The sequence below is a fragment of the Pygocentrus nattereri genome, chromosome 4 (assembly GCF_015220715.1).
Source record: "Pygocentrus nattereri isolate fPygNat1 chromosome 4, fPygNat1.pri, whole genome shotgun sequence".
Taxonomy (NCBI): Eukaryota; Metazoa; Chordata; class Actinopteri; order Characiformes; family Serrasalmidae; genus Pygocentrus; species Pygocentrus nattereri.
Window position 1 is genome coordinate 36231491 of NC_051214.1, and position 25350 is coordinate 36256840.

A 25350-nucleotide genomic window follows, 5' to 3' on the forward strand; every position below is an offset into this window, starting at 1 on the left:
ACCAGATGCAGACAGTTCATGTCATTTATCAATGACTTAAAAGGAGAGTTCTTTAGAAGTTAAAGATGTTTTCATATAAGTCTATGGTTCACTGGAGTTAATACACTTTTATTGGCATAGTTTTCAGTGATTACTAATATCTAGGCTTAATATTTCTCATCTACCAAAGTAGATAAACCAGCTCAAAGTCGACAGGTTTTGATAAGCCTGGAAATATGGGTCAGAGCTTGCTCAGACACGAATGCTTGTAAATGTTACTGTAAACCAAATAATCAGGCACACAAACGTCAGAGTTTTAACCAGACAAGTGCTGTCATTACTCTACATCCAGACAAATACCCCAAGGAGTAAAAGAATAGAAAAGAGCTCATAAAGGAGAACAGAGGTGGGTGATCTATTAAAATATCTTCAGTGGAAATATTATTCACCAATAAATCAAAATACGCAATTATTATAATTGATCTGAACCTGGGAATTATAGTCAAATATTACAATCGATAATTCAGTGCCCTATTTATAGTAGGGCACTAAATTACTCATAGCCAAGCCCACTCTGTGAACCGTGATTTGTCTTGAACATGGCAGACCACGTCATACTGACAGGATTGCGCTGACATGCCCAACATTATGAGCAACGTTTATCACATATGTTAATGTAACAAACACTCAGGATCCTGTCTCACCCTGGGTAAAACATATATTTTGGAAATTAAAGTATATTAGGTAAACTTTGCTGTCGAGCAAAGCTCTACCACCTTTTAGGGTTTCATCTGCTAGCGCTAACTAACGTAGCAGTACCCATTCAAGGGCCAACTAGATGAGCTCTGCAGCTGTTTAAATCAGTGTTTATTAACGCTGCTTCTGGCCACCTACAGCTTCAGGTGGTTTTAACTATTCCTTGCCTTGTAACACCTGATCCAGCTCATGAACTGATACCGAACCGTTCAGATCATGAACTGTTTGGTAATCATTTCATAAGCTGGATATATTTTGTCAGGAAATCGTTGAATCCGTGGTGCTGTGAATCAATGGAAATAACATAGCACTGGCATAAACACAGTGAAGACTAAAAAAATATCACTGATTACTGCCAGCTGTGAGTTACTGCTGCCATGGGGCAGCTGATAGACAGTCATATTTACAAAAGGAAAAAAGTGGCTGGCCATTACATTCTGGGGGTTACGAACGTAGTTCTGTCAGTCTTTTGTTGTTTCTACCCATAGAATCCCCTTAGTGTGAGTCGCTGAAACTAGCTTTCTATCTCAGCATGATATTTTACAGAATGCTGCTGCCCCAGATCACTGTTTTCATATTAATGCAGAGAGCTACCTTTAGATACTTGAGCAATTCAGTTCCATTCACTGCAGCATGGCTAGCCTAGTTAGCCCAAGAGGACACTGCTAGGCCAGCTAGTGCTACACTCTTTAAAACGATGGTCCTTAAAGGGTTACATAGAAAAATCAATGGTTCTACATAGAACTATGAACAAGGGTTCTTCACATCATGAAATGATTTTCCCTATTGTTATGATATCAAGCCTGTAACAACATAATATGTCTTTTTTTCTATATAGGATCACTGTCTTTACTAAATAGCCCTTGAAAATCCATCTTTTTAAAGACTGTAGCTACTACAAACTCCAAAGGTGATACAGCTACATTCATTCACTAACAACTCATTTTTTGTTCTTCAGCATGCAAAATAACAGCACTATAGTTTTACACAGGTTGACACAGGACACAAAAATGTGGGTTACTTTAAAACCATAAACGGATAATGAAAATAATGCTGGATATACAAGAACAACACTGCACTCAGTATGACGTGTTTCACCATGCTGGGGGCAGTTCAAGTGTCAGATTGACTACATGCCAGAAGACCTGTAACTCCAAATCAGCAGAGAGTGCATGAAAATCCCCACTATTAAAAATTTCCAAAATTCAGAAGCAAAAGAACAAATTTTGCGACTCCAGCAAAAGAGCGAATCCAGAAGAAAAAAATTTATCAGCACACAATTTTTTAAATAAAAAGAATTTTCTGTATTTGCAACAATTTTGGACATCTTGATACTAGAAATTTTAGTACTTTATTTGAAACAAAAAATGAACTCCATAGGAATGCCACTGATGTACTGTTGCATCAAAAACAATGCATGATCAAAGCTTCTCCAACATCACAATAACATACCATTCTAAATGGACCTTGAACAGATTGTCTTTTGAATACTGTCCAAAAACAACAAAAGAAAAAAAAACATAAAACTATCTAAACATGTAAAAGCTATGGGTTAGTTATGGATATGTACAATAATATCGAAATCATATCTGTATCGGCGTAGGACAGACGTTTGGATTTGGCTGATATTTTAATCTGATCTTTGACAATGTATTTTGTAGCCCTCTGCATATAAATTATATCTTTCTCTGTAAAGCTAATTCAGTTTGGTCTAGCCCCAGTTTCTATGCTTTTAAATGTTAAAATACTGAATATTGGTATGGACCCACAATTTCTTTTATCAGTCCACCCCTAATTAGTCATGTATGGAAATTTGATGAATAACCCATTTTATAGCATTTTAACTTGGTTTACCCACACTGTGCTACATTGATGGATTAGAATGTGAACTTGTTTTTAAATTCAACAACAAAAACAAGGTGTTGTCAGTCCAGAAATACTATGCCCATGCAGGATCATCCCTGTTAGGGAATATAATAAACAACCCTTATGGTCTACCTGAGAATGTTTTTGTATAGGACAGTTTTGCTGACTGACCAAGGAGGCACTGTGACCAGGATGGTCAGTTAAACGCTGATGGAACTGGATTGAACTGTTTTCATCATCTCTTTGCCTGCTTAAGATCTCCAAATCAGTCCCGACGAGGGTCGGGACAGCCACCCTAAAGCTGAGCACATCGCTATAGTGACTGGCAAAAACATCCTGTCGCTCAGCAACCAGCTCTCTGAAATTACGGGTCTACCACAAGGGCCTGACAGCCCATAATTACCAGCTCTATTTAAAACGACAGGGCAGGAGTCAGATTTAGGGCACTTTAACTAGGCTTGTATGTACTCTTAGAGGTGCCAAGAGTATAAATACATGCTTTAAATTTAGTAATATGTGCAGCAAAGAGTAGCAGGATTATATGTATTTCAAATGTAGGGGATTTTGAGAGGATTTCCTGCTCTGCTTCCTCCTCTGGAAATCCCTCACTCTTCCTGCAGCGGCTGTGCTCCATGTTCTGTGTCACTGCACTGTCCTGTGAGGGTACAGTCTTTTTTTCCATTTGGGGCATAACAGGAAAATCTACCCCATTTCCATTTCTAAATTCAACTCATATAATTTGTCTCGACTACAGAATTATTCTGCTTTAAAAAACAAAATCTCTTTTAGATATAACTTCATATTTATTTAATGAGTCTTAGGTGCTGATTACTCAGTTTTCACTGTGATTTTAGACTTTACAAGAATGCACGGTAATTGTGTTTACCACTGTGCAATCTTCACCAGCATAAAATAACTGATCAGAATTTCCCAAGAAGAAAAGAGACCAGACACTGACTCACTCATTCTTCCACTCACAGTTTCACACACGCAAAGGAGGCTTTCTTTCAGTTTAGATCGTTTAGATCTGTAGGGATATTTCTTTACACCTCCAGTCTTAGAGGTTGGTGAGTCGAGAGGTCATTCAATTCAGTCATAACTTCTCCCTCATAGGTTTTCCCTTTGCTTAAGAGATAGATGCTGCAAATCAATCTGGCAGACATTTCATTTGATCTTAATTAAAGACACGACTTTTTATCAGCTGTTATGTTTGATATGTAAAAAAACATGATTTTTTTCGCTTGTCTCAAACTACTTAAGAAAACACATGAATAAAATTGTCACTTTTCACTTGAACCCTGTGTCGTTACTTTGATAAATTCAGTCAATAATAAGCTCTTACCAATACAAACTGCACTCTGTTCACATGTTTTCAGTAAAAAAATTATAGTACATCCAACAATAAAGAAACCTCATGCATCTTTTATGTGGCACAGTAGCACACAGAAAGCTCTTACTCTACATGCGGATACAATTTACTAAGGCCAGCGTAGGCAACTCCAACAGTGGCATATTAAAACAACTTCAAGAGGCATCCTCAAATTCTCAGAATGGATCTTCAGCAAGACGTTCGGTTCAACAGGGTTCATTAGCTGGACTAAACAGCTCAGGAGAGCACTATTATACAAATGAAGCAGATCTGAGTTTAAGGGGACATAAATATGGCTGCTGGAGTGGAAATCTTGATGACAGAAAGTTTTAGATATGTGGTCAGCTGGTTAACTCAACAAGCTATCTACAAGAAAATGGGAGCAAAGAACATAACGGACTGATGTATTAAATGTATTAAATAAACTGTAACCCTCCACCGCTGACAACCTCCAAAGTTCAACACCTCAGATTCCCCAAATGCCAAAAAAGCAGCTGCAGTACAGAGTCTGTTGAGGTGAGAGGTGAAGTGTGAGAGGCCAGGGGTGAAGAGTTGTTATAAATCAGGGAACACATTACTCCAAACAGCTCAAACTGGGTCACTGCCCTGCCTGCACAGTGACTCAATGAGCCCTGCACAAGCTCTCATTACAGAAGCATAAAGTTACTGCTACAGCCCAAAACCATTCACATGTATACACGCATGCATGTGTGCTAAAGGATAAATGTAAGTACATGCTGCACACAAACAAAGGATATTATACAAAGATATGGACGTAGGATCACATACATATTCTATAGGTATTACATGGTGCATATAAGGTATATGTAAGTAGCTATATGTAATAAGAATTTACGATTAAGAGACCCTTATTAGTCCCACAATGGGGAAATTTCACATCCGCATTTAACCCATCCATGAAGTGAAACACCACATACACTCTAGTGAGCACACACACACTAGGGGGCAGTAAGCACACTTGCCCGGAGCGGTGGGCAGCCCAATCCGCAGCGCCCGGGGAGCAGTTCAGGGTTAGGTGTCTTGCTCAAGGACACCTCAGTCATGTGCTGTCGGCTCTGGGGAGAGAACCAGTGACCTTCCGGTCACGAGGCTGGTTCCCTAACCTCCAGCCCATGAATGCCCCTGTTCAAACCCAAAACAAAAAAAATGCCTAAGCCCTGTCAGTAAAAATAAAGAAACATTGGGCTTTTGTAAAATAAAAATACAAATAAATAAAATAAAAATTATAATTCATATTGATACTGATATTTTCTCAGATTTCCCAAAAAAGTCAGGACGTTTTTGTAGAGAAAATACAAAACACACACAGAGAAACACTAAGACAGCTGGCAAAAACAGAGTGGAATATAGATAACAAGGGATTTACTTTACAAAAGCAAACAATGAGTCTCTGATTATTCAGGCTAATGTAGCCAGGGTGGCACTCAGAAATGGGCAACAGGCCTGATACTGTTTTTCCATCTATTACATTACAACTGGATCAAGTTACGATCAGAGCCTGGACAGAGCATGCACTTAAAACATTCTTTAATTTACACACACTGGGGCTGTCAGCTTGCATTTTCCTTGCTTGTTTTGATATATCTAAAATTCAAATACTTTACTTTTCTGAATTTTCATACATTAGCATAACCCCCCCCCCCATGCTAATGATTTCCCAGTGTCATTAATAGCTAAAATACAGAGTTGCCACATAAGTGAAATCGAATTACTAGAAATCAAATTATTCAAACTATATATAATCACTTCTTTCAGAGCAATTGAGCTGCTAAAGAGTAAACACAAGAATATATCTACCTGGATTAGCACTACAGAGTAATATTACGCTGATATTGCCACAGAGATACAAATGCAGTAAAAATGAATAAAATGCAGATTTTTAGCACAGTATATCTCACATTAAAAAAAAAGAATATTTTGTTTTGAAGTAAATATCTGCCAATACTTATATGATGCATCTCAAGGTGCTGTTCCATTTATTTATGGTCAATAATACCATGTCCTACCATGCCTTACCATATCTGTCATGTGACAATGTCATGTAACTCCAGGCTAGTACTGGAAGACACTGCAGAGGTAGCTTTTAACATTTAAATATTATTTTCTATAGTTGAATACACACACACACACACACACACACACACACACACACACACACACACACACACCATTCAGAAAATACCTAACTCAAATGAGCTCCATTATAATTCAAACTAAAAGAAGTTATTACTCACACTGCTGGAATGAAATTCACTTTTTAACAAACCCAACTCAATCTAATGGATATTTTGCTTACCTCTTAAAGAACGAAGTGTTTACATGCCTCAAAACTGCACATAAACCCATACCTCAATGTATTCAGGCATAATGTAAATTAAATTGCAAATATGGTATTACAGCTCAGAGTGGGTACAGCTGCCTCAGAGACAGAGTATCCTCAGACACACACACACACACACACACACACACACACACACACACACACACACGCACACACACAGCCTGGCATGTATCCACACGCCCACATCTCCACCAGTCAGTGACATCACCCATTTCCGCAGACTCATCTTGAGGTCAATGAAAAAAAGTGAAGCAAATGATTTTCATTCAATTGTGTGCATAATTTACAAATTAATAAAATCACATCAACACAATTACTGCCAAGAGTGAGTAATTAAAAGACAATGCGTTGAGGTTATATTTCATTCATGTAAATCATCTAAATCATTCAATCACATTTAAATTTAATGTATCACTTTTTTCAATGCTCTTCCTCTCTCCTTTCACAGTTTAGACACAGTCCCAAAGACAAACCCTTCCCCACTCAACCCTAACCTGTTGATGAGAGACACGTGTCAACGACTCACGGACAAAGGCAAAGCTGTCATAAAATAAAGAGAGTGACCCAATTCTCTGGCCACACGTAAACAATCTCACTTCCTTACTTCCTGCTCTTAAGAGTTGTCCACAATGGCTCCAGACACAATAGAGGAGTCAGAAAGCACACACAGCTGCTGCTGGAGCAAACCCAGGCAAACCACGAGCAACAAAACCCAGCACATGACACAGAATGACGAGTTTAAGCATGTCATACTGCACTGAGACAGTGTCCTGCTATGTTTCATGGTACATATACCATGGGTCAAGGTACAGAGAACAGCAGTCATTTTTTTAACGATATTAAAGTAAGTAAATCTGCCAACAATCAGCATAACACAACATGTTTACTGGCCTTCAGTTAAATGAAATATTCAACAGCTTTGATGTAACTGTATTGCACCTTATTATGTCCTTTGCGCTCTTTAACAACAGCCTCTTACAATCACCAGTTTATAATTATTTACAAACACCTGACATACTGAATTCTCCCCAATGAAAAAATGAAGAAAAAAACAAAAAACATATCGCTGCTGTCAGAAGAAAACCACATTTGAAAATGCCTGTTACCCATTACACTGTATGTAAGTAATGACAAACTCATGAAATTCATGATAAATGGACAAAATTCTGATTCCACTGACTTACATTAAAAGTATGTTTTTCCTTACCATTTTGGAAATATGAGATTTTCCTCCAACAACAGCCATATATTCTATTCCACTATTCTTTTTTGGATTATCAGTGTTTTTCGATTTTATTTTGTACAACCTTTTACATTAAAAACCCAAACTGTGCTTTATGTATGTTTTACTGACCGCTTTATTTTAAATACCAGGCAACAAAGTATGTCATGCCACGCTTCCTTTTTTTATTTACAAAAAACATCACAAATACTGTTTTTGTTGCAGTTAGAGCTGCAATGAAACTCAACAGGATAATCACTGGTACTGATCTGTGCATACATTTCTGCATAAGTCTTTACTAAGTCCTTACGTAACACTAGTTAGCTTCAATCTGTCCTTTTATTAAATTTGGTTGGACAACAAATCAATAAATTATGTCTTAACTAGAAATAACTAACTAAGACATAAGTGGATTTAACATGACGATAACATGATCACAATCAATTTAATAATCTAAGCACTTTAATCATGGAATAAATATCCAGTATAGAAGAGACTGATGCACACAAATTGAAAAATATAACACTAATACTGACTACTGAATGCTGAGTCTCATACAAACTTCATATAAGCTTCATGTTCATGGCAAAGATTAGAGCTTTAAATAAATTCACAGCATATTGCACTGTTTTGAGCTTATTTGACTTTGTTTCTACTTTCAGTGTAGTTTCTATTGGTCCCCCTAACACTTACACCTGCTTAGTTGGCTGAGTAAATATTTAGTAGATACAAAGCACAGTGTAATTTTATGTGGTGCAACCCATTTACACTTATGTTACAACTAACCTACATTTGCACTTACACACAGCTGGTAAAACCAGCCCCCACAAGCAGAACTAATTATGAATCAGACACTTGGACATCAAAGTAGCAAGCTGTAAATAAAGAAATCACCATCTGTTTTTGCTTGAATTTAAAATTTTAGATTTATTTTTATAAAGTTATAGTGGCTTTCAACTTTTCTGCATTCACCTTTACACATCATTTCACATGATGTGCAATGCTGTTCCCATGCAAGGTTTGGTTCTATAGTGCCTCAATTTCCATACTGATGCAAATTCATTGTGCTACATTAGACAGAGAACGCCCAGTCTGAATCAGGACAAAATCAACTCCCAAAAGCTTAGCAAAAATACACATTTACACAAACATGCCATCATTCCTCACCTATGTAGTGCTGGGGCTCATACAGCCAGTCATCATCATCCTCCTCCTGTCCTGAGTGGGAGAGTGTGCTCAGGTCATTGTGACTTTGGAAGAGTTTGCGTGTCCGGCGTGAGATGGACTTCCCACTCAACCAGCTGAGGGCGCGGGACACTGGGGCGGTTTTCTCCTTCCTCTCTCTCTCTCTGCGCTTCTCTCTCCGCATCCTTCCCGAATTGGGAAAGGGGAGTGGTCAACCGGGTCAGAAATGGACCGAGCTCACAAATGCATGGTCAGTCAGCCTCAGATAAGACAAGAACTCAAGAAGACGTTCTGGACTTTAAGTTCATGAAAAAAGGGGTCCAAAAAAGGGGCCAAAAAAGAGAAGATACATCAATATATCAGCATAAAAAAGGGATGAATTCAAAATATATCAGAAACAAGAAAAGAGTCCAAAGTTTAGGAAAGATCCAAAAGACATTAATGACCCACAAAACTTGAGAGCCTTGAGCAAAAGTCACTCAGATCCTTAAAAATTGTACTCCAAAATGTTAGATTTTTCCATGCTGTATCTATAGAAAAGCCATATCCTTCTAAATCACGAGAACCTGTACTGATGCCTCTTCTGTTTCCAGTTTCTTGTGACTGGAATAAAAATCCAAGAAAAGTAAAGAAACCCAAGACATAATTAGCTGAACCAGCAGACTCGAAAAAAATGCTGATCTTTCTTCTTCCACTGCTGTCTTTACTCCACTGGGACTAACTCTCACTCCCCAAACCTGTGATTTGGCCCTTATATTCCAAAGTCAACGAACTCTTGGTCTGAAATCAAGGGTTGTGCACGTGTCTGACCACGAAGTTGCTTTCCTGAGCAGTCAAATCCTCAAAGCCCTTAAGGCCAGCATACCACACCTCTCCATGTGTCAGAGCGTGTGTATGTGTCACCTGGATGAAGACGTGACGTTGAAATGAGCAGAATTCCCGGATGAATAAAAACGGCAGTTCAGTTCTGTCAGTTTCTTCTTACTCAGAGCATAAAGAGCAGGTGCACTCACCACAGACACTCGTCTAGGTTTTCGAGCTTGCATGTGCGTGTTTGCGTGAGAGTCACTCACCTGACGCTGGCATAAACACACACTTGTCTGCAATTCATCTCCCCTGTTTGTCTGAGAGCGATCTCACTGAGTGTTCTACTTCGAGAGCATGCTGGACGACTATGAGTTTTGGATTACAAACAGCCCTGTAAGTGCTACTGAAATACGAACCTAACGCCAACCCCCAACTCCACGCTCTCTGATGTTCTCCTCTCTCTGATCTTTGCCCCTCCCCGACGGTGACATGGCAACGGACTCTCTACACCTCCTCTTTCTTTGCTCGTTGCTTCCTCTTTCCACTTCTCCGCCCAGGTGACTGCCCACAGCCTTGACCAGGTTAAAACATGTGATCTTGTGATCGAGCTACCGTTCAGACCCTTTACAGACAAGCTATAAAAGACATTCATTTGGAGTCATTTTTCTTACCATTATCCCAGCTGGAACATATATAAACACGGGGCTAATTACTCAACTTGATTACTTTAGTTTGATTACAACTTTACCTCCTAAAAATTAGTTGTTAAACTGCCTGATAGCCATGCATATTTTACATTCTTATACTGGTCCTAGTTATGAAAGGAAACACCATTTATATGCATTTTTGAAAAGTTATTTTAAAGTACTCTGAAAGGTTTTCTTGTGAAGTTAACTATTTTCCACAAAGTATTTTGGAATCTTTCAAAGGCTATGCATGGTTTTCTGCTATTCTATTTACATTTACAGCATTTAGCAGACGCTCTTATCCAGAGCGACTTACAAGAAGTGCTTTGTCAATCTAGAGAAAGTATCTTTGCTGGTTACCAACAGATTAGAGAAGAGACAGTCCTGAGCTCAGATACTGCTAGAAACAAAATGTCACTGCGGACACCGAGAGAAAAAGGAACAGAGTTGAACACAGAACTCTGAGCCATTTAATGCAATACAATTACAATAAGATACAATACAATAAACTCCAATACAGAGTGCAATACAATAAAATATATATAAGTGCAACTTATAATTCAGTGCTCATTTAAGTGCTGTGTAAAGAGATGAGTCTTCAGTCTGCATTTGAAGACAGCAAGAGACTCTGCTGTTCGGACAGCCAGTGGGAGTTCATTCCACCACCTGGGTGCCAGTACAGAGAACATTCTTGACGCTTGTATTCCATGTGCCTTGAAGGATGGCGGGTCAAGTCAAGCTGTACTTGAAGCCTGAAGGGCTCGTGGTACAGTTTGAGATTTCACCATTGCCATCAAGTAGGTATGGGCTGGTCCATTTTTGGCTTTGTAGGCCAGCATTAGGGTTTTAAATCTGATGCGTGCAGCTACAGGAAGCCAGTGAAGGGAGCTATTCTAAACTTTAAATTCTAAATTCTAAAAGCTATTCTAAAGTTTAAAAAGGCTCTTTACACATTTACAAAAATGATGAAACGATGGAAAGGTTCTTTAGAGGATCAAATGCGGCTCTACTGCAGAATCACTCCAAAGAGCCCTTTTACGCACATGTATTTTTAGAAGTATTTGGTCTATTTTCAAACTGAATAACTTGAATAAATCCTCAAACAATTGGGAATCAACTGGTGCTGGAGCCTATGCCAGCAGTCATCGGGCGGAATGTAGTATCAAATATATAAAAAAATATATATATATCAAAGTCATTTTAATTTAATCAAGTAAATAAAAAAAACAATGTAAATTTAAATGTTAAATTTAAACAGTGCTCTGTTCATTCTGCTGTCCGTCTACACTGCAACTCATTCTACAATCACAGATCTTTACTGAAACGGAGCTAAGTCAGCATCTCTCTGTGCTCCTGTGAGAGGCCTGATCTCCTCTGACAGCATATATTCACCACTGCAGAGGAGGCGCGCTCTGATGGAGCGGAGGGGAAAGTGGCGAGTGTTTGCGGCAAACTTCCCTATATACAGTTAAATTTGAATGATTTTGTGTAAACGCGCCATTTCAATTGTAACACTTTGTCCAGCTACCCTGTGTGTTCACGGAGAACTGTCTCCTTAAACTGTTACCGAGTGGAGCCAAACGTCCACGGGAATCAGAGAACTTTGCAATCGCTCTCAGAGTTTGACCGCACCGGTGGCCTCGGCATTAAGACAACAATGCAGTGTTTGAAAGTTTAGTTAAACCTTATCCGGAAAGTGAACAGAGTGGCTGTGAATAAAAGTTACTTGCTCCTCTGTTCCAGCTCCATTAACGATTCCAGCAAACAGCATTTCTAAATAGAAAGTTTTACAGCTCAGCTCACAACATGAAATAAAACGGAATTTAACATTACCATTAGCTAACTAGCTAACTATACTACATACTACACTAATGAGTGCACGTCTAATGGTATATGCGCTATTTTTAAACACTGGTCAACTGGTCGTCGATTTTTAGTAGACTAAGACGAATAATCGTTGCACCCCTAGTCACAATAGATCTGATCAGAACAGGGTTTGTGGCTCACTGGCTATAAGAATACGCTGCAGGTCCTGGCCATATGCTGTAGACATGCTACATGATAGACTGGAATATAGTTTCGTCTCTTTGTCCTCATTGGCTAAATGCTTGGAGCATATAATTTGTTTTTTTCTCTCATGTCCACTGCCTGAGCCAGCCACAGCGATCTGATTCTTTTCTCTGAGCATATATTTTGCTGACTGCTGGCAGAATGTGAGGAGTTCACTTTCCATCATTTTTCTTTTAAATAATGGTGTTTGAAGGAATATGTAAACATTTTTAATGTTTCAGAACATACTATCCACCACCCAGTCCAAAATATGGAAAATAAGCTGTGAAAATAGTCTGTTTTGTATTCAATGTTTCTGTGATGTCATAAAAACCAACTCATTTACACACATCCATCTATTGCACAGTAACAAAAACAACCTTTTTAAATCTAAGGGATAAAGAATTATGACTTTTGGTCCTAAAAGCACAAAAATTTTACAAGTAAACCTCAAGAGAAAAACAGACCGCAAGAAAATGGAGAATATGAGCCCTTCAAGTTCTTTGCTGGAGTAAATTCTGTGAATCGGTATAGTGTCTCCTAATGTATGTTACAAATTTCTTTGTTGCTGCTTTTATGATTTCCTTGAGGATTAAAAAGGTTCTATCTATTTGTCATATACATGCAGAGCAAGAAGACTCGAACCTGGCAGGGTATCTGAAAAGAGTGATATTTCTCATTTAGCCAGAAACACACTTATCTTCCATTGTTCAGCTTGACTGAGAAATCCGGCTTTGTATAAACACCCCCAAGTCATCAACTGAGCTATATAGAAGAATAATGAGGAAACTATGAGAATAACACAAAAAAATAGGTACTAAGTGTTCTCCACACGCACACACACAAACATGTTTGTCCATGTGGGTGCCTCTGTAGTCAAGTGGAGGTGTGAGAGCCCCTCCCTGCAGGGAAAGATGAGAGGTCTTATTTAAAGTCTCACTGAAACAGTTCCACAAACTCTATTTCAGACTTTACATTCCAGCATGCCATACAAGCCAGGAGTTCATTAGAGGTTTAACAGGAGAAATGTGCATTTGCGTGCTTGTGCATATATGTGCGTGTAAATGGAGTCTGTGGCATGTATAAATTTCTGCCTTTGGCTACAGTAAGTGCTCGCAGTGAAAGAGGCCTATATCTTTTATAGTGTCTGCATTTAGCCATACACCTCCACGACCCAATAAACACACTGTGGAAGCACAAGAATCAAGCCAAAGAGCTGGCAGCTGGTACTCTGGGCTAGGTCAGTTTGTTTTCACACAGGGAGCAGCAAACAGAATCAGTGCAAGACACAGTGTTATCAGTTTAATCATTACACAGTTTAACAGGCCACCTACTGACCCCTGACTCCATTTCTAACCTGCTGAGAAACCTTCTTTCATCCACAATCATGCTGTATATTAAAAGGTGTAATGTACTCAAAAAAAACCCACATTTTTGGGTACAGAGGGGTTTTAAATAACACAGACCACCTGCATCACTTATTACAAAGACAGCATACTTAGTCCTGTTTAAATGAAAGAGAAGTGTAACATGTGAAACACATTGCAAACAAATCTAAATTAAAAACACTTTTTTTTTTATTTAGCATTTAATGTCATGTATGTGCTTTTTGTCTGTTCCAAATGATCAAACCTCATTAAAAAGGAATATTGTGATGCTTATGGAGTATTGTGAAAATGTGTAGCATTTAGTGTTATTATTTTTTTGGTATGTCACCCAGCCCTATATGCTAACAAACACACACAAACAACACAGACACCCAACCTTTGTCCCCAGCAGAGCAACCAAAGGCCCTCCACACCCTCACAGGCTTTTAATAATTCACCAGGGCCAAGCACCCACTGCTGAGATGAAGAGAGAAGGTGAGTGCACATGAAGAGATACAACTCATCTCCCTCCTCACTGGAGAGCAGCCACACTGGAACTTTTACTCAAATAATGAATCATTCATTAGGCTTATTAAGGCAGTATAACAGCGCGGAATAAAAGTTAAAAAAGAGACTCCATTAAGTTTGAATGCTGCTGGTGTTAGGCCTACCGATGTATTATTAATGTTAATCAATAAAAAGGTACAGCAGAGGGGTTAATAAACACACAGCCCTGCCGCAGTGTTCTCGCGCAAGAGCAGACACCTGCACAGCAAGAACCACTGCAAACCCATAACACACTCTCCACACTCACACACACACACACTGACCCTGAAAAACTAAAGCTTTATCTGTCATCGCCAACAGTAGATTTTGGGTAGCTGTCATTCAGAACAGACATTCCATCACATGTATTCATGTGATATTTCAAAATAAATAAGAAATAACACAGAGCTGTTTGTCCTACACTTCCATGTAATACTCACCACAGCCAGGCAAATATTTTCTTTAGTTTGAAATTTATTCAGTGTTCATAAAATAACCAGGGCAGTCCTCTTCAATTAGACTGATCAGCAGGCTTGTCACAATTACAAAATTGTAGCTATAAATATTTGTGATCAACACTTCCATTTTTTTGTATATTACACGCAAAAAATGTACAAACCTACAGCTTATTATACAAGTAGTTCCCCAATGATGCCAGACAGAGCTCAAGTTCAGATAAACAAAAATCACTCATTGCTGCTTTCTAAAGGTGTTATAGCATCAAAATGACTTGTGTTGTTTTTGTAAGACCCGTGAAATTTCTTTATGCTTTTTTATTTGAAGGCATTTGCCTTAACTCTGTGTATGCAAGTGCACAAAATTCAAACATGATTGTGAAAGCTTACCTGTGGAAAATAGTTGCAGTCAGCTTAAACAACTGATCAACTAACTGTGATAATAATGATGATGATGATAATAATAATAATAATGATAGTAATCTTTATTTATTTAACACTTTTCATGCTGACGGCAGCTCAAAGTGCTTTACAGACATGATAAAGCATAACAGTAATACAAGAAATTATGCGTAACAATGATAATAACAATGATGACACAGATCAAGTTAAATACATGGGTTTTAATTAAACACTGAGGTAAAGAGATATTTTTAATATATTTTTATTTTAATATAATTTATATATTTATATTTAAATGTTATTTTTAAATGATGTAATAATTGTGACAGGTCTACTAATCAGTTGGAGCATTCATGGTCAACTAAGATTCATTTATTTAAGCACTTAAATATTTGACTATTCTTTACAAAAGGATCATTGTTACAACAGCACATGAAAATGGTGTAAGTTCTGCAAATGGAAGCTCTGTGTTTAAGCACTGAATATATTGTTAACATACATCAGTCCTGGTGAGTCCTAAAACATACTAAATTCTAATGTTGAAAAAAGAAAAAAAATCTATATAGGTGCAAATCTGTAAAGATTATTCTAAGGTGCAATGAGAACTCTCCAAGTTGGCATTTAACTTACTGCACATTTCAAATAGCGCATGCTAAACTGTAGCTAGCCATGCTTAAAAACCAATAAATAAATAAATACATACATACATACATACATAAATAAAGGTTTTTTTATTTATGGTTATAGTCCAAATGATATATATTTATTCCCTTCTGGTCCTTAGTAAAGGACCATCCTAAAAATAACAACAATTATATATAACAATAAAAAATAACAGCAGACCAGAGCTGGACCCTGTTTTCCCTGTTGAAAATGCCTGCAGAGCTCCTCAAACTGAACAGTCCTCCTCTTTTGTTTTAATGAATGCTTAAAAACGCAGTAGCTTAAGATGGTGCCAGGAGGAAGAATTTTATTGTGTTCTGTGCCCACATTTTACAGTTTCGTTTTACTGGGCCATGTGTTTTTGGTGTGCATGTAAAGCTGCCAAATGTGTAAGTGAGGTGTAAAATGTGCAGTGTGTGTATATAAGAACACATGAGGAAACAGTGTGTGGCTCTGAGTGTACTGTGGTCATTCTATGAGTAACTGCATATTTAAGCTGTTTGTTTAGCTCAGTGCGGCCTAGCCACCACACGCACAAATCCATGAATTTATGCTGGAGAGAAAAGTGAGACTATCCCAAAATACTAACAGCCAGATGTACTAAGACTTCTGAGCCTGTTTCAGGACACATTTTGCCTGTGTAAGAGCCTAAAAGAGTAACTTATGCACCATGTACAAGGAAAACTAAAACATATGCCTCAATCTCTCTCATACGCATTTATGGGAGAGTTGCACAAAATAGGTGGAGATATGCAGATATTATATACTGTGCTTTTACTACAGTGTGTATAGCAAGTGGCCTTTTAAAAGAAGGAGTAAATTTGCAGCAGTTTTGTTGGGAGTCTTTCTTCAACGGCAGATAGACAGAGGCATATTCCATGAAGACATTCTGAAAGAACATTTACCAAAAGAATAAACACTGCTTCAACTCTGAGGACCAGTTATATGTATGTGAGCAGGCACAGTGCAAAATAACTCTCCATACAGTCTCAATATACACACAGTTCATACTATTGTTTTCTCATATACCATTTTTTGGCAACATTTTGTGCAGAAAGTGTTTGTGAACTTGAATCATTAACACTTACCTCTTTGTTGTTATTTGTTGAGGTCTAATCAAGTCACATTTTGTATTGCACCTTCTTATACCCACAGTCATAAGCTAAAGTTTGGACAAACAATTTCATGATTTGTTTATTTTCTACATAAAAATAAGTTAAAACATCATCTACAGAGAGCACACCTCCACACATTTTAATGCACAATTGCTTGAATTTAACATATTGGAGAAATACAAAACATAAAATGTGGCCTGTCCATATGGCATAATTAATATTTTAGGTTTTATTTTTTCTTTGTGAAATTTTAAATATGTCATTCTAACATTTTCACAGAGAAAGTGTGAAAAGAGGAATAAGCTCTGAATATATTGTAAAAAGTGTGACCTGGTTTCTGCAAATGATTTAGTGTTATTTCTTAGATTTGCTGTGAGACTATATTGGTTGGAGTGATCTGTAAGGAGGCTGAGCCAAAGCTTTATAGAGATTTGGGTTCTGTCTTTCCAGTTCAGTAGAAAAGATTTTTGGCAGTGTTGAGAGATATTAATACAAAGTCTTTGAGATGGTTGGATATTATTAACAAAGAGATGTCATTAAATAGCGCTGCAGTGGGACAGACATGGATGCAGAAGCCCAGGATTGCACTGGTCCATGACCTCCAACCAAAAATTATGGATTTGAGGACAAGGCCAGAAGACACAGTATTCGGTGAGGCTGGGCAATGTGGAGATGTATTACTGTGGCTAAGTCCCATACAGTGCAATTTATGGGTTGTAATGTGAGTTCTGTGAAGGGTTTCATACTGTATTGACTTTTTTATACTATATTAATTTTTAATTGGTGGTCACAGAGAAAGTGTATTTTGTCAGTTAAGTTTTGCCAGTTGAGCTCACATGATTGTTTTATATTGGCAGATATACAATAGTACAATGCAGTCCTGAGACTAAGCACTGCAAGAAATGAGGTGAAGCAGAGAGCAGCAGCAGTCCTAGCGAAAGTGCGTAGGGGACCAATGTAGATTAGATAGCAGCATGTGTTTAACCTGTCAAACAGGCAGTCAGAGATAATTAGAAAACCATCAGTTTTATCATCACTGCTCTCACACAGACCACAAGCTGTAAATGTCCATGCTTAACACTTAGCCTGACCCCCGAACTTTGGCTTTCTAGCACTGCAAAGCCTGGCCTTCACATCTAGAGCAGGGGTCTACAAATATTCACCAATCCACAGCCTATTCTGTTTCCCCCCTCTCTCTTTATCCCTGTCTCAGTCGTCTCACATAGGCTCAGTCTCAGTTTTCCATCTGCGAGTCAGTCTTTATGTCCTGCTTGTGCATGCTGAGCTCAGCTGAGTGCATTCCACAGCATTCCGGCTTTAGACTCCACCTGCCCACAGCAAGGCCACGGAGCTGAACTCAGGGAAGGGTAAGGGTGGGTGATGTGGAAATAATATTACAATATTTCAAGACATTTTTCACAACATGTATACATATTTATACATAGTTTATATGTAACAAAATATGCATCTGAATATTTTGTTTATCTAAAGTTTCTGAACAAGTCTTCTGAAAACACAAAAAGCATCCACAAAATAATGGTGCTACATTTAAGGAAGGCTATGAGTAGTCTGAGCCCGCTGATGATAATATTGTGAATCACTGAATGATTGAATGAATCTATTGCAGTGGACATCAAGTTGAGCTATTTTTCTCACCTGACATATCATATTTGTCCCGTAGTCTATAGTTCCTGCCCAGCACCAGCCTTAATATTTTGTGTGTATACAAAACCGTCTATAGTAGTATTAGGCATCACTTGCTTTTCTTTTTTAAACATGAGAGTTAGAGTGACTGAGATGCTACAGAAAGTAGGGTTGAGCAAGATGAGGATGAAACAAGACCACTGTGTTACCATCATTTACCCACATACCACATGTGGGTCTCCCAAAAAAACACACAGGCAATACTCATGTGCATACACATACACATACACATACATGTTCACTACTTTTGCATACACTCACATCACTCATTAACAAGAATCTGGATCTATTTCAACATCAGTGTCTCTTTTAAGGCCACACTGACAGGACTATGCATGACTTTAACTCAAGAATAAAGCAGGCAGAGTTACACTCCAGTGCCTGGGCTGATGTTTTTTAGGTCTCTTTGACGTATAATGAAATCTTCATTACTGATCTAGACAAAGCCTATATAAGTGTCTGCCAACAGTCAGTAAGATCTTATTAGCTGCTCTTACGTAGTTCAAAGTAAAGGTAAATTTTCTCGCAATGAATTTGATCCCTGACCAAGAAAGAACACAATATTAACCTGATGATCAAGCAACAAGTGCGTTGCATAATGACCAACAACAGTCACTTTCAGTGTCAGGAAGAATCGCATCATGTTACTGATTTGGCTAATGAGGGCTATGGCAGAAGCTCTTAGGCCAGCAGAAATTGTTGCAAAATGGACAGAAACTTTAGTGAAACTGGCCAGTTAGTCTCCTACCTGAACCCAGTTGTCACGATTGGCTCCTCCCACTCCATGTGCCTTTTTGTTTTGGTTTGTCCATGTGCATTTGTTTTGGTTTTGTAACTCCGCCCTGATTGTTTTCACCTGACCCTCAGTTTCCCTGTGTATTTAAGTCCTGTGTTTACCCCTTGTGTTCGCCGGTCTTTGTTCGATGTATCGGTCTTTGTTTGACGTATCGGTCTCTGTTGGATGTTTGTATCTCTGTGTTGGTTGTACTCTGGTTTGTCATGTCTGCCCCCCGATCTATCCGTGTTGGCTACATGAACCTGGACTGTTTTGACTATGACCCTGGATTTGCCCCTAATAAATCTCGCTTATCTCAGCACATGCGTCCGCCTCCTCACTCCGCGTTACACCAGTACTCAGAAATCTACTAAGTCAAAATCAATTGCAAATGAGCAATAAGCAATGTAAGCGAGTGACAATGACAAATGACAAAATCAAAAATCTACTGTTACAATCAATGTAGATGTCTACAACAACAAAGAGGCTCAACACTGCCACATGCCATTTCTGACAGACCCCCATTTCTACTTTTGACACATCACATCGCTCTGCCATTCCACCTTAAAATTGATGAGAAACTCACCCATGGCAAGGAGAAAAGGAGAATCTGTACAACCCTTCCCATTAATATTGTGGCATCCAGCATGGTTTGCGCTGCGCAGAGCTTAGGAGGAGAGTCTTGGAGCACGCCACACTCGCAGATTAAAAGGAACAACTGTTGAGGTTCTCCCCTCCACTTTCACAGCCTTTCATCTTTCCCTTGCAATCCCTTTTCCTTAAATAGTAATGGTTGAAGAGTAAGAGCTTTTGAGGTTGAGAGATTGTACGTTCCGAATGCTCTGATTAAGTCAGGGTTTTCTGTGGATTGGTATAGAGTTTTGTAGAATAAGCTTTCTGGGCTTTGTGTCACTCCATTTCGTGGTGATGTCTTTGTTGACCCCACCTATTCCAGACAGTAAAATGAAATGTTCTAAAAACACTCACTGACTCACTGTAATGTGGCAAAGGACAAAGTGACTCATCAGCCTAATAAAACAAATACAGTCTTCAGATTTTTATTGTCCTTGGTGAAACCACATACAAGCAGACGGCCCCATAACACCTGTGAGCCAGCCAGACTTTAGTGTGGCCTGTCCATAAACTCAGCTTTAGGTCTCTCATCTTGGCCAAAGTGGACGGGGCTCAAATGTGTGGATTTCAACTGTGAAGAACTGGAGCTCCAGGGAGAAATTTAGCTCAAGTCAGTGATGTGTGAGGCATCAGTGCAGTGAATTCTAAAATATGTGTACATGATAAGTACATGATAAGTCAATGCACAGCATAGACACTGCAAAAATGAAACTGCCTTAATGGGCTTACATCATGGAAAAGCGCATTCCCTTTGATTTTTTTTTTTTTTTTGAAGAAAAGTGTTCAATATGGTAGGCAAACATTGTTTCAAAACATACTATTCTCTCCTCAGTTGATACAGTCCATATATGGATGTAGAATGAATTGATTCTAACGTTGATATAAAACGTTTTGTTTTGGGCACCTCCATTGCAATTTCTTTACTTTTTCAGTGAAGATACAAGGCTAATTTACTCATTTTACAGATTACAGTGTGTCAAATAGTGTCAGAGACCACATAAGTAAGTCCATTAAAGATTCATCTGTGTGGTTTGAGGCAAGTGTACACTCTTAAAAAAAATGTTCTTCCAAGGGATCTTTAGCAAGGGCATTGGTTCTATATAGAACCATGAACACTCATAAAACCACAAAAATGCATAAATTAAAAGTGATCCTGTATAGCATCAAAATGAGTTTTACTACTGTTACGAGTCAAACAACCTTTTTTTAGCACTACATAGAATCAATTTTGCCAAGGCTGTATGATAAACTAGTTGGGCACCTAAGCCTCAGGCCCTTAAATCAAGAGGCTAATGTGTAGGTGAGGTGTAATGTGTAATGAGGTGCAGTATTCGCCCGTATCAAACTGCCAATGAATCGAGGTTTAGGAAGAATTGAGGCTAGACTGGAACTGGGGCCTGGGTTAGATACTACAAGCGTTTTAGGGGCTGGGATGGGAACCTAGGCTGGGGCTGTGACTAAGACTTGTGCTAACTTTGATTTGTTGTTAAACTATTTCTGTAAGACTAACTTAGCATCAGTCCAAAATTTACCCACGCAACTTCAGAGGGACAGAGCACAAACCGTTTCAAAGCTCAACTACAAACAGAGTCCTCAAACTCTCTCAACTTAAAGGGACCCAGATTAACAAACCAGTCGTATTTTAAATGGCCACCACTAGAGGGAGCCAGAGTAATATACTTTGCTTGGAACATAAAGAGCAAAAACGGGGGGGAAAAAACATAGCAAGAGAGCAGACAGGCATGGCTAATTATCATAAAAACCTAATCTTGCAGAAGAGCCAATTCCTCTTTGTACTCAGAGAAGTCCATAACAATAAAATTATATGATCTATGCTGTAATGGATAAACCATGGTGTGGTAGTGCGTTTAGAGCCTTGTGCCTCATAAAAACGACTATCAACAAATCAAATCTTCCTCAGGATATTTACCCCAGGCATAATTACAAAGTCTTCTTGACTTTCTGCCTGACTCCCCCATATTCTCTGTGTGTTCTATTGATTCTTCTGGCAGACATCAGATTAACATTCCTCCCTAGTCATGTTTCAGCTTAGTCACTCTCCCAAAAGCTTAGCCTTGTTTAGGCCCCTCTTCAGAGTTTCAGCAGTCCAGGCTTTTCTTTCAGAATCACACTAACCATAGGCCCAAACTAAAGGTGAGGCAGGTGTTCACCCCTAACGCTAAACTATAACCCAGCATAGTGAGATAAATCTGCCTGGAAGGCCGGTCTGGTCTGAGCCTTGTCAGGGCGGATGATGTTGACATCCAAGTGAGCAGAAACAAAAAGCCATTAAAAACCAGTCGGACAGCTTCAGATACACTCACCCCTGGAGCATGAAAAGCTCCTCTCGCTGGCATATACTTCCTAAAGCTTGCTGACGACTCACACTTGCATGCTCAAAAGATATTGGGTGGACTCACAATGCAATAGGCTGGTACTATAATTACCACATGATATATTAAAGACATACATCAAAGAAACATGTTCCTGATTTCTGTCAGGAGAAATTAAAGACATAATGAGACAGACACAAGAGACCCTTGTACTGATGTCCTGTGGTGGTTTGTGTGTGTGTGTGTGTGTGTGTGTGTGGGGGGGGGGAGGATGAGGGTGCAGTCTAGGTTCCATCTGTTCTTTGGTCCATCCTGTTTTCAGTTTTTCTCTCTTCCTGTGAATGACGGAGTCCACCATTCTCTCCATGTTTCCCAGGAATCGGCAGTATGAATGGCAAAGCGCACTGATAGTCTAACTTCCTTTTTAAATGACCAGTGCCTACAATATTTATAACACATACTACTGTGCCTACAATACATAATACACACTAAATAATACAATGTCTATATGAATGAGTACGTGTTATGATGCACACAATTTTTTCAGGATGAGGGTTGTGAGACAGTACATCTAGTGTAACAGATTTTATGCTATACAAATATTTATAATATCAGGCATATTGCTGTCATGAAAAAAAAAACACAAATTCCTATCTGAGCTTTCTCATTAAGGTCGCATGGCCACGAAACAGACACATATCCGGTGTAGGACCACATGTGAAAGTGGCTTAGGTCGAACTTGTAAAGGTCTGATTTGTGTGTCTACACAACTCTGAGAACATCTGATTTCAGTCATATTGGGGCAAAAAAAAGATTTGTGCCACTTCAAGCAGGTAATGTGAACATAGCCTTAGTACTATCTATACTTACATGCACACAACAACATAACTAACGGTGCTTTCACATTACATCTTCTTTAGTCTGGTCCATTTTGACAGGTTTGAACACTCCATCTATACTTGGATTTGCATCAAACAGCTGAACCCAAAGTTTTGGTGCAACCTCTGAGGCGAAAGGGGGTTCAGCTAGCTGCTGGTGGGAATGCATTTTTATAATGGTTTTCACCAAATGAAAAAAATCTAACATCATTAAACACATTTCTCAGTACATGCCAGAGCATAACTGACCTAACATTTGATTCTTAACAGGCACTTTTATCGGTCTTGCAGCACAAGCTGCTACTGTAATAATGGCAGACAAGCAATAGCAATGCATTTGCTTCACATACACAGCAGAACGAATTATTGATAGGGTGGGCCAGACAAAAGTGACCTGACTGGCTGAAAATCAACCTGACATGTAATTAAACCAAGCACAATGAAGTCAAGATCAAGTAAGATTTATCATCTGATTCCAATATATTTAGATGTTAACTGTCTCTATTTTCATAGAGACAAAATAAGGTTGCTGAACATGGGCAATCAGGAAAGTAAGAGGGCTTGTATCTCTGCCAAATTCCAAACAATCAATACCCACATGTGTAATTGTGCAATTTGTTGTACTTTAGCCACTGCAGGGTAAAATCGATGGAATGAAATGAAAAATATTCATTACCACAAAAACCCAAACTTTGGCGTGGACTTCAGCAAACAAACTATGTGAAAACAGCCTAAGTTTTTAGGTACTTTAATAATAAACTGGACGGGGTCAAGAGATTTTTCTGAATTGTAATAAAGGCTAGTTAATTGTCTGCTCCGTTTACATGCTCACCAGCATTTTCTGTTTGTCAAAATGTTTAACTTCAGAGATGTCTCTTCTTCCCCAATAAGAGTGAACCTTTTCATCTTGTGTCACTCATTCCTGTGTTAATGTCATAAAACTGTCCCTGCATATGTGGTACTGCAGGAAGTTCCAAAAAACTACATGATAGTCAGTGGAAGTATTTGCATGTCTTGGTTACTTCGGCCAGTATCATCCTAGACCAAATGTTTCAAACGCTTAAGCCACCAACTAAGACCTTATTCAGACCATTATAATCAAATTGTGCTGTTTATATAATCATATCTTAGATAGACTAGCCGTCTTACACTAATATCCAACCACTGGAATGTACACAAAGCAAATGCTGTTTTTTTTTAAAAGAAACCACGAGACAGACCATAGAGTGAACTTTGTTTGTTATTACACTGCTATAGTTGGGAAAGAGTGTACATGTTTCCCATCATCTGATCCAGTTCTGTCTTTCTCTATCTCTCTGCATTTGCATGCTCTGTGAAGAGGATTGACTCTCCATATCCTCAGTGTAATCTGTACTAGACAGCAGGGGTGTTTAACTACACAAAGCTTTCAGTGAGCTGCCAAGGTCAGAGGTCAATGATGATGTACCGAGTGTAGAGGGAACAGGGTGTGTCCAGACTCCATACATTCCTCATCAGTCACGCTTTACAAAACAAAGTCGGCAAGACCCAAAGAAACCACTCAAGATGACACTTTCACCTGCTGTGCGGGAGGGAGGGAGCTTCTAATCTCAGCCTCTGGCCACACATACACACATACAGCTTTTCCCACGAAAAGGTAACTTACCACACAAATCACACACTGTACAATCACATGTTCATTACTCATTAGCAGAAGCTGCCTGCACCACCCAAAACCACAAGATTAGTAAAGCTGACAGCTGACCATTGTATGCCTATGTTTGATTTAAAGAGAAGAAGGATTAGAAGGCGGCTCAGCCCCTATAACCTCAGAGGTTTTATAAGGCATGCTGCTGGACAAGCTTTACAATAAAGCACATTTATGAAAGCGTACATAAGAAGATTCATAAAAAAAAAGGCATCAGATTGTGAAACATAATAAAATGTAACCACTCTGCCCAACAGATGAGCATTTAAATTCTTAAAGGAATAGTTTGGGGAAAATCTTATTCAATCACTTCACACAATTTTATCCCAAATGGAGTCAATTAGACAGGATAAATTTGGTAAAATTAGTTTTAGTTTAGTTTTAGTTTAGCTACGAAGCTAATGTAGCTAACTTACAGCTCACCGCTTGCATTTTGCAAAAAGCGCAGTGCATTAAAATAAGAGTGGGTGACACGGAAAAACATAATGCTTGAGGACATTTTCACAATACA

The 25350-nt window shown here is 38.7% G+C and overlaps 1 protein-coding gene across 6 annotated transcripts in view; it reads right to left on the reverse strand.

The window, feature by feature from the left end:
• Positions 1–25350, reverse strand: part of nhsl1b (NHS-like 1b) — a 144986-nt gene that overhangs the window by 65027 nt on the left and 54609 nt on the right. Inside the window, exon 1 of one of the 6 annotated variants that reach the window (XM_017682689.2) lies at positions 8722–9959. The exons of 4 other annotated variants lie outside the window; for them this stretch is intronic. In XM_017682689.2, the coding sequence (XP_017538178.1) occupies positions 8722–8923 (202 nt within the window). In that variant the 5' untranslated portion in view covers positions 8924–9959. Of the gene's footprint in view, positions 1–8721; positions 9960–25350 lie in introns of those variants that run through there. One more of the 6 variants, XM_017682726.2, reaches the window with a different exon arrangement.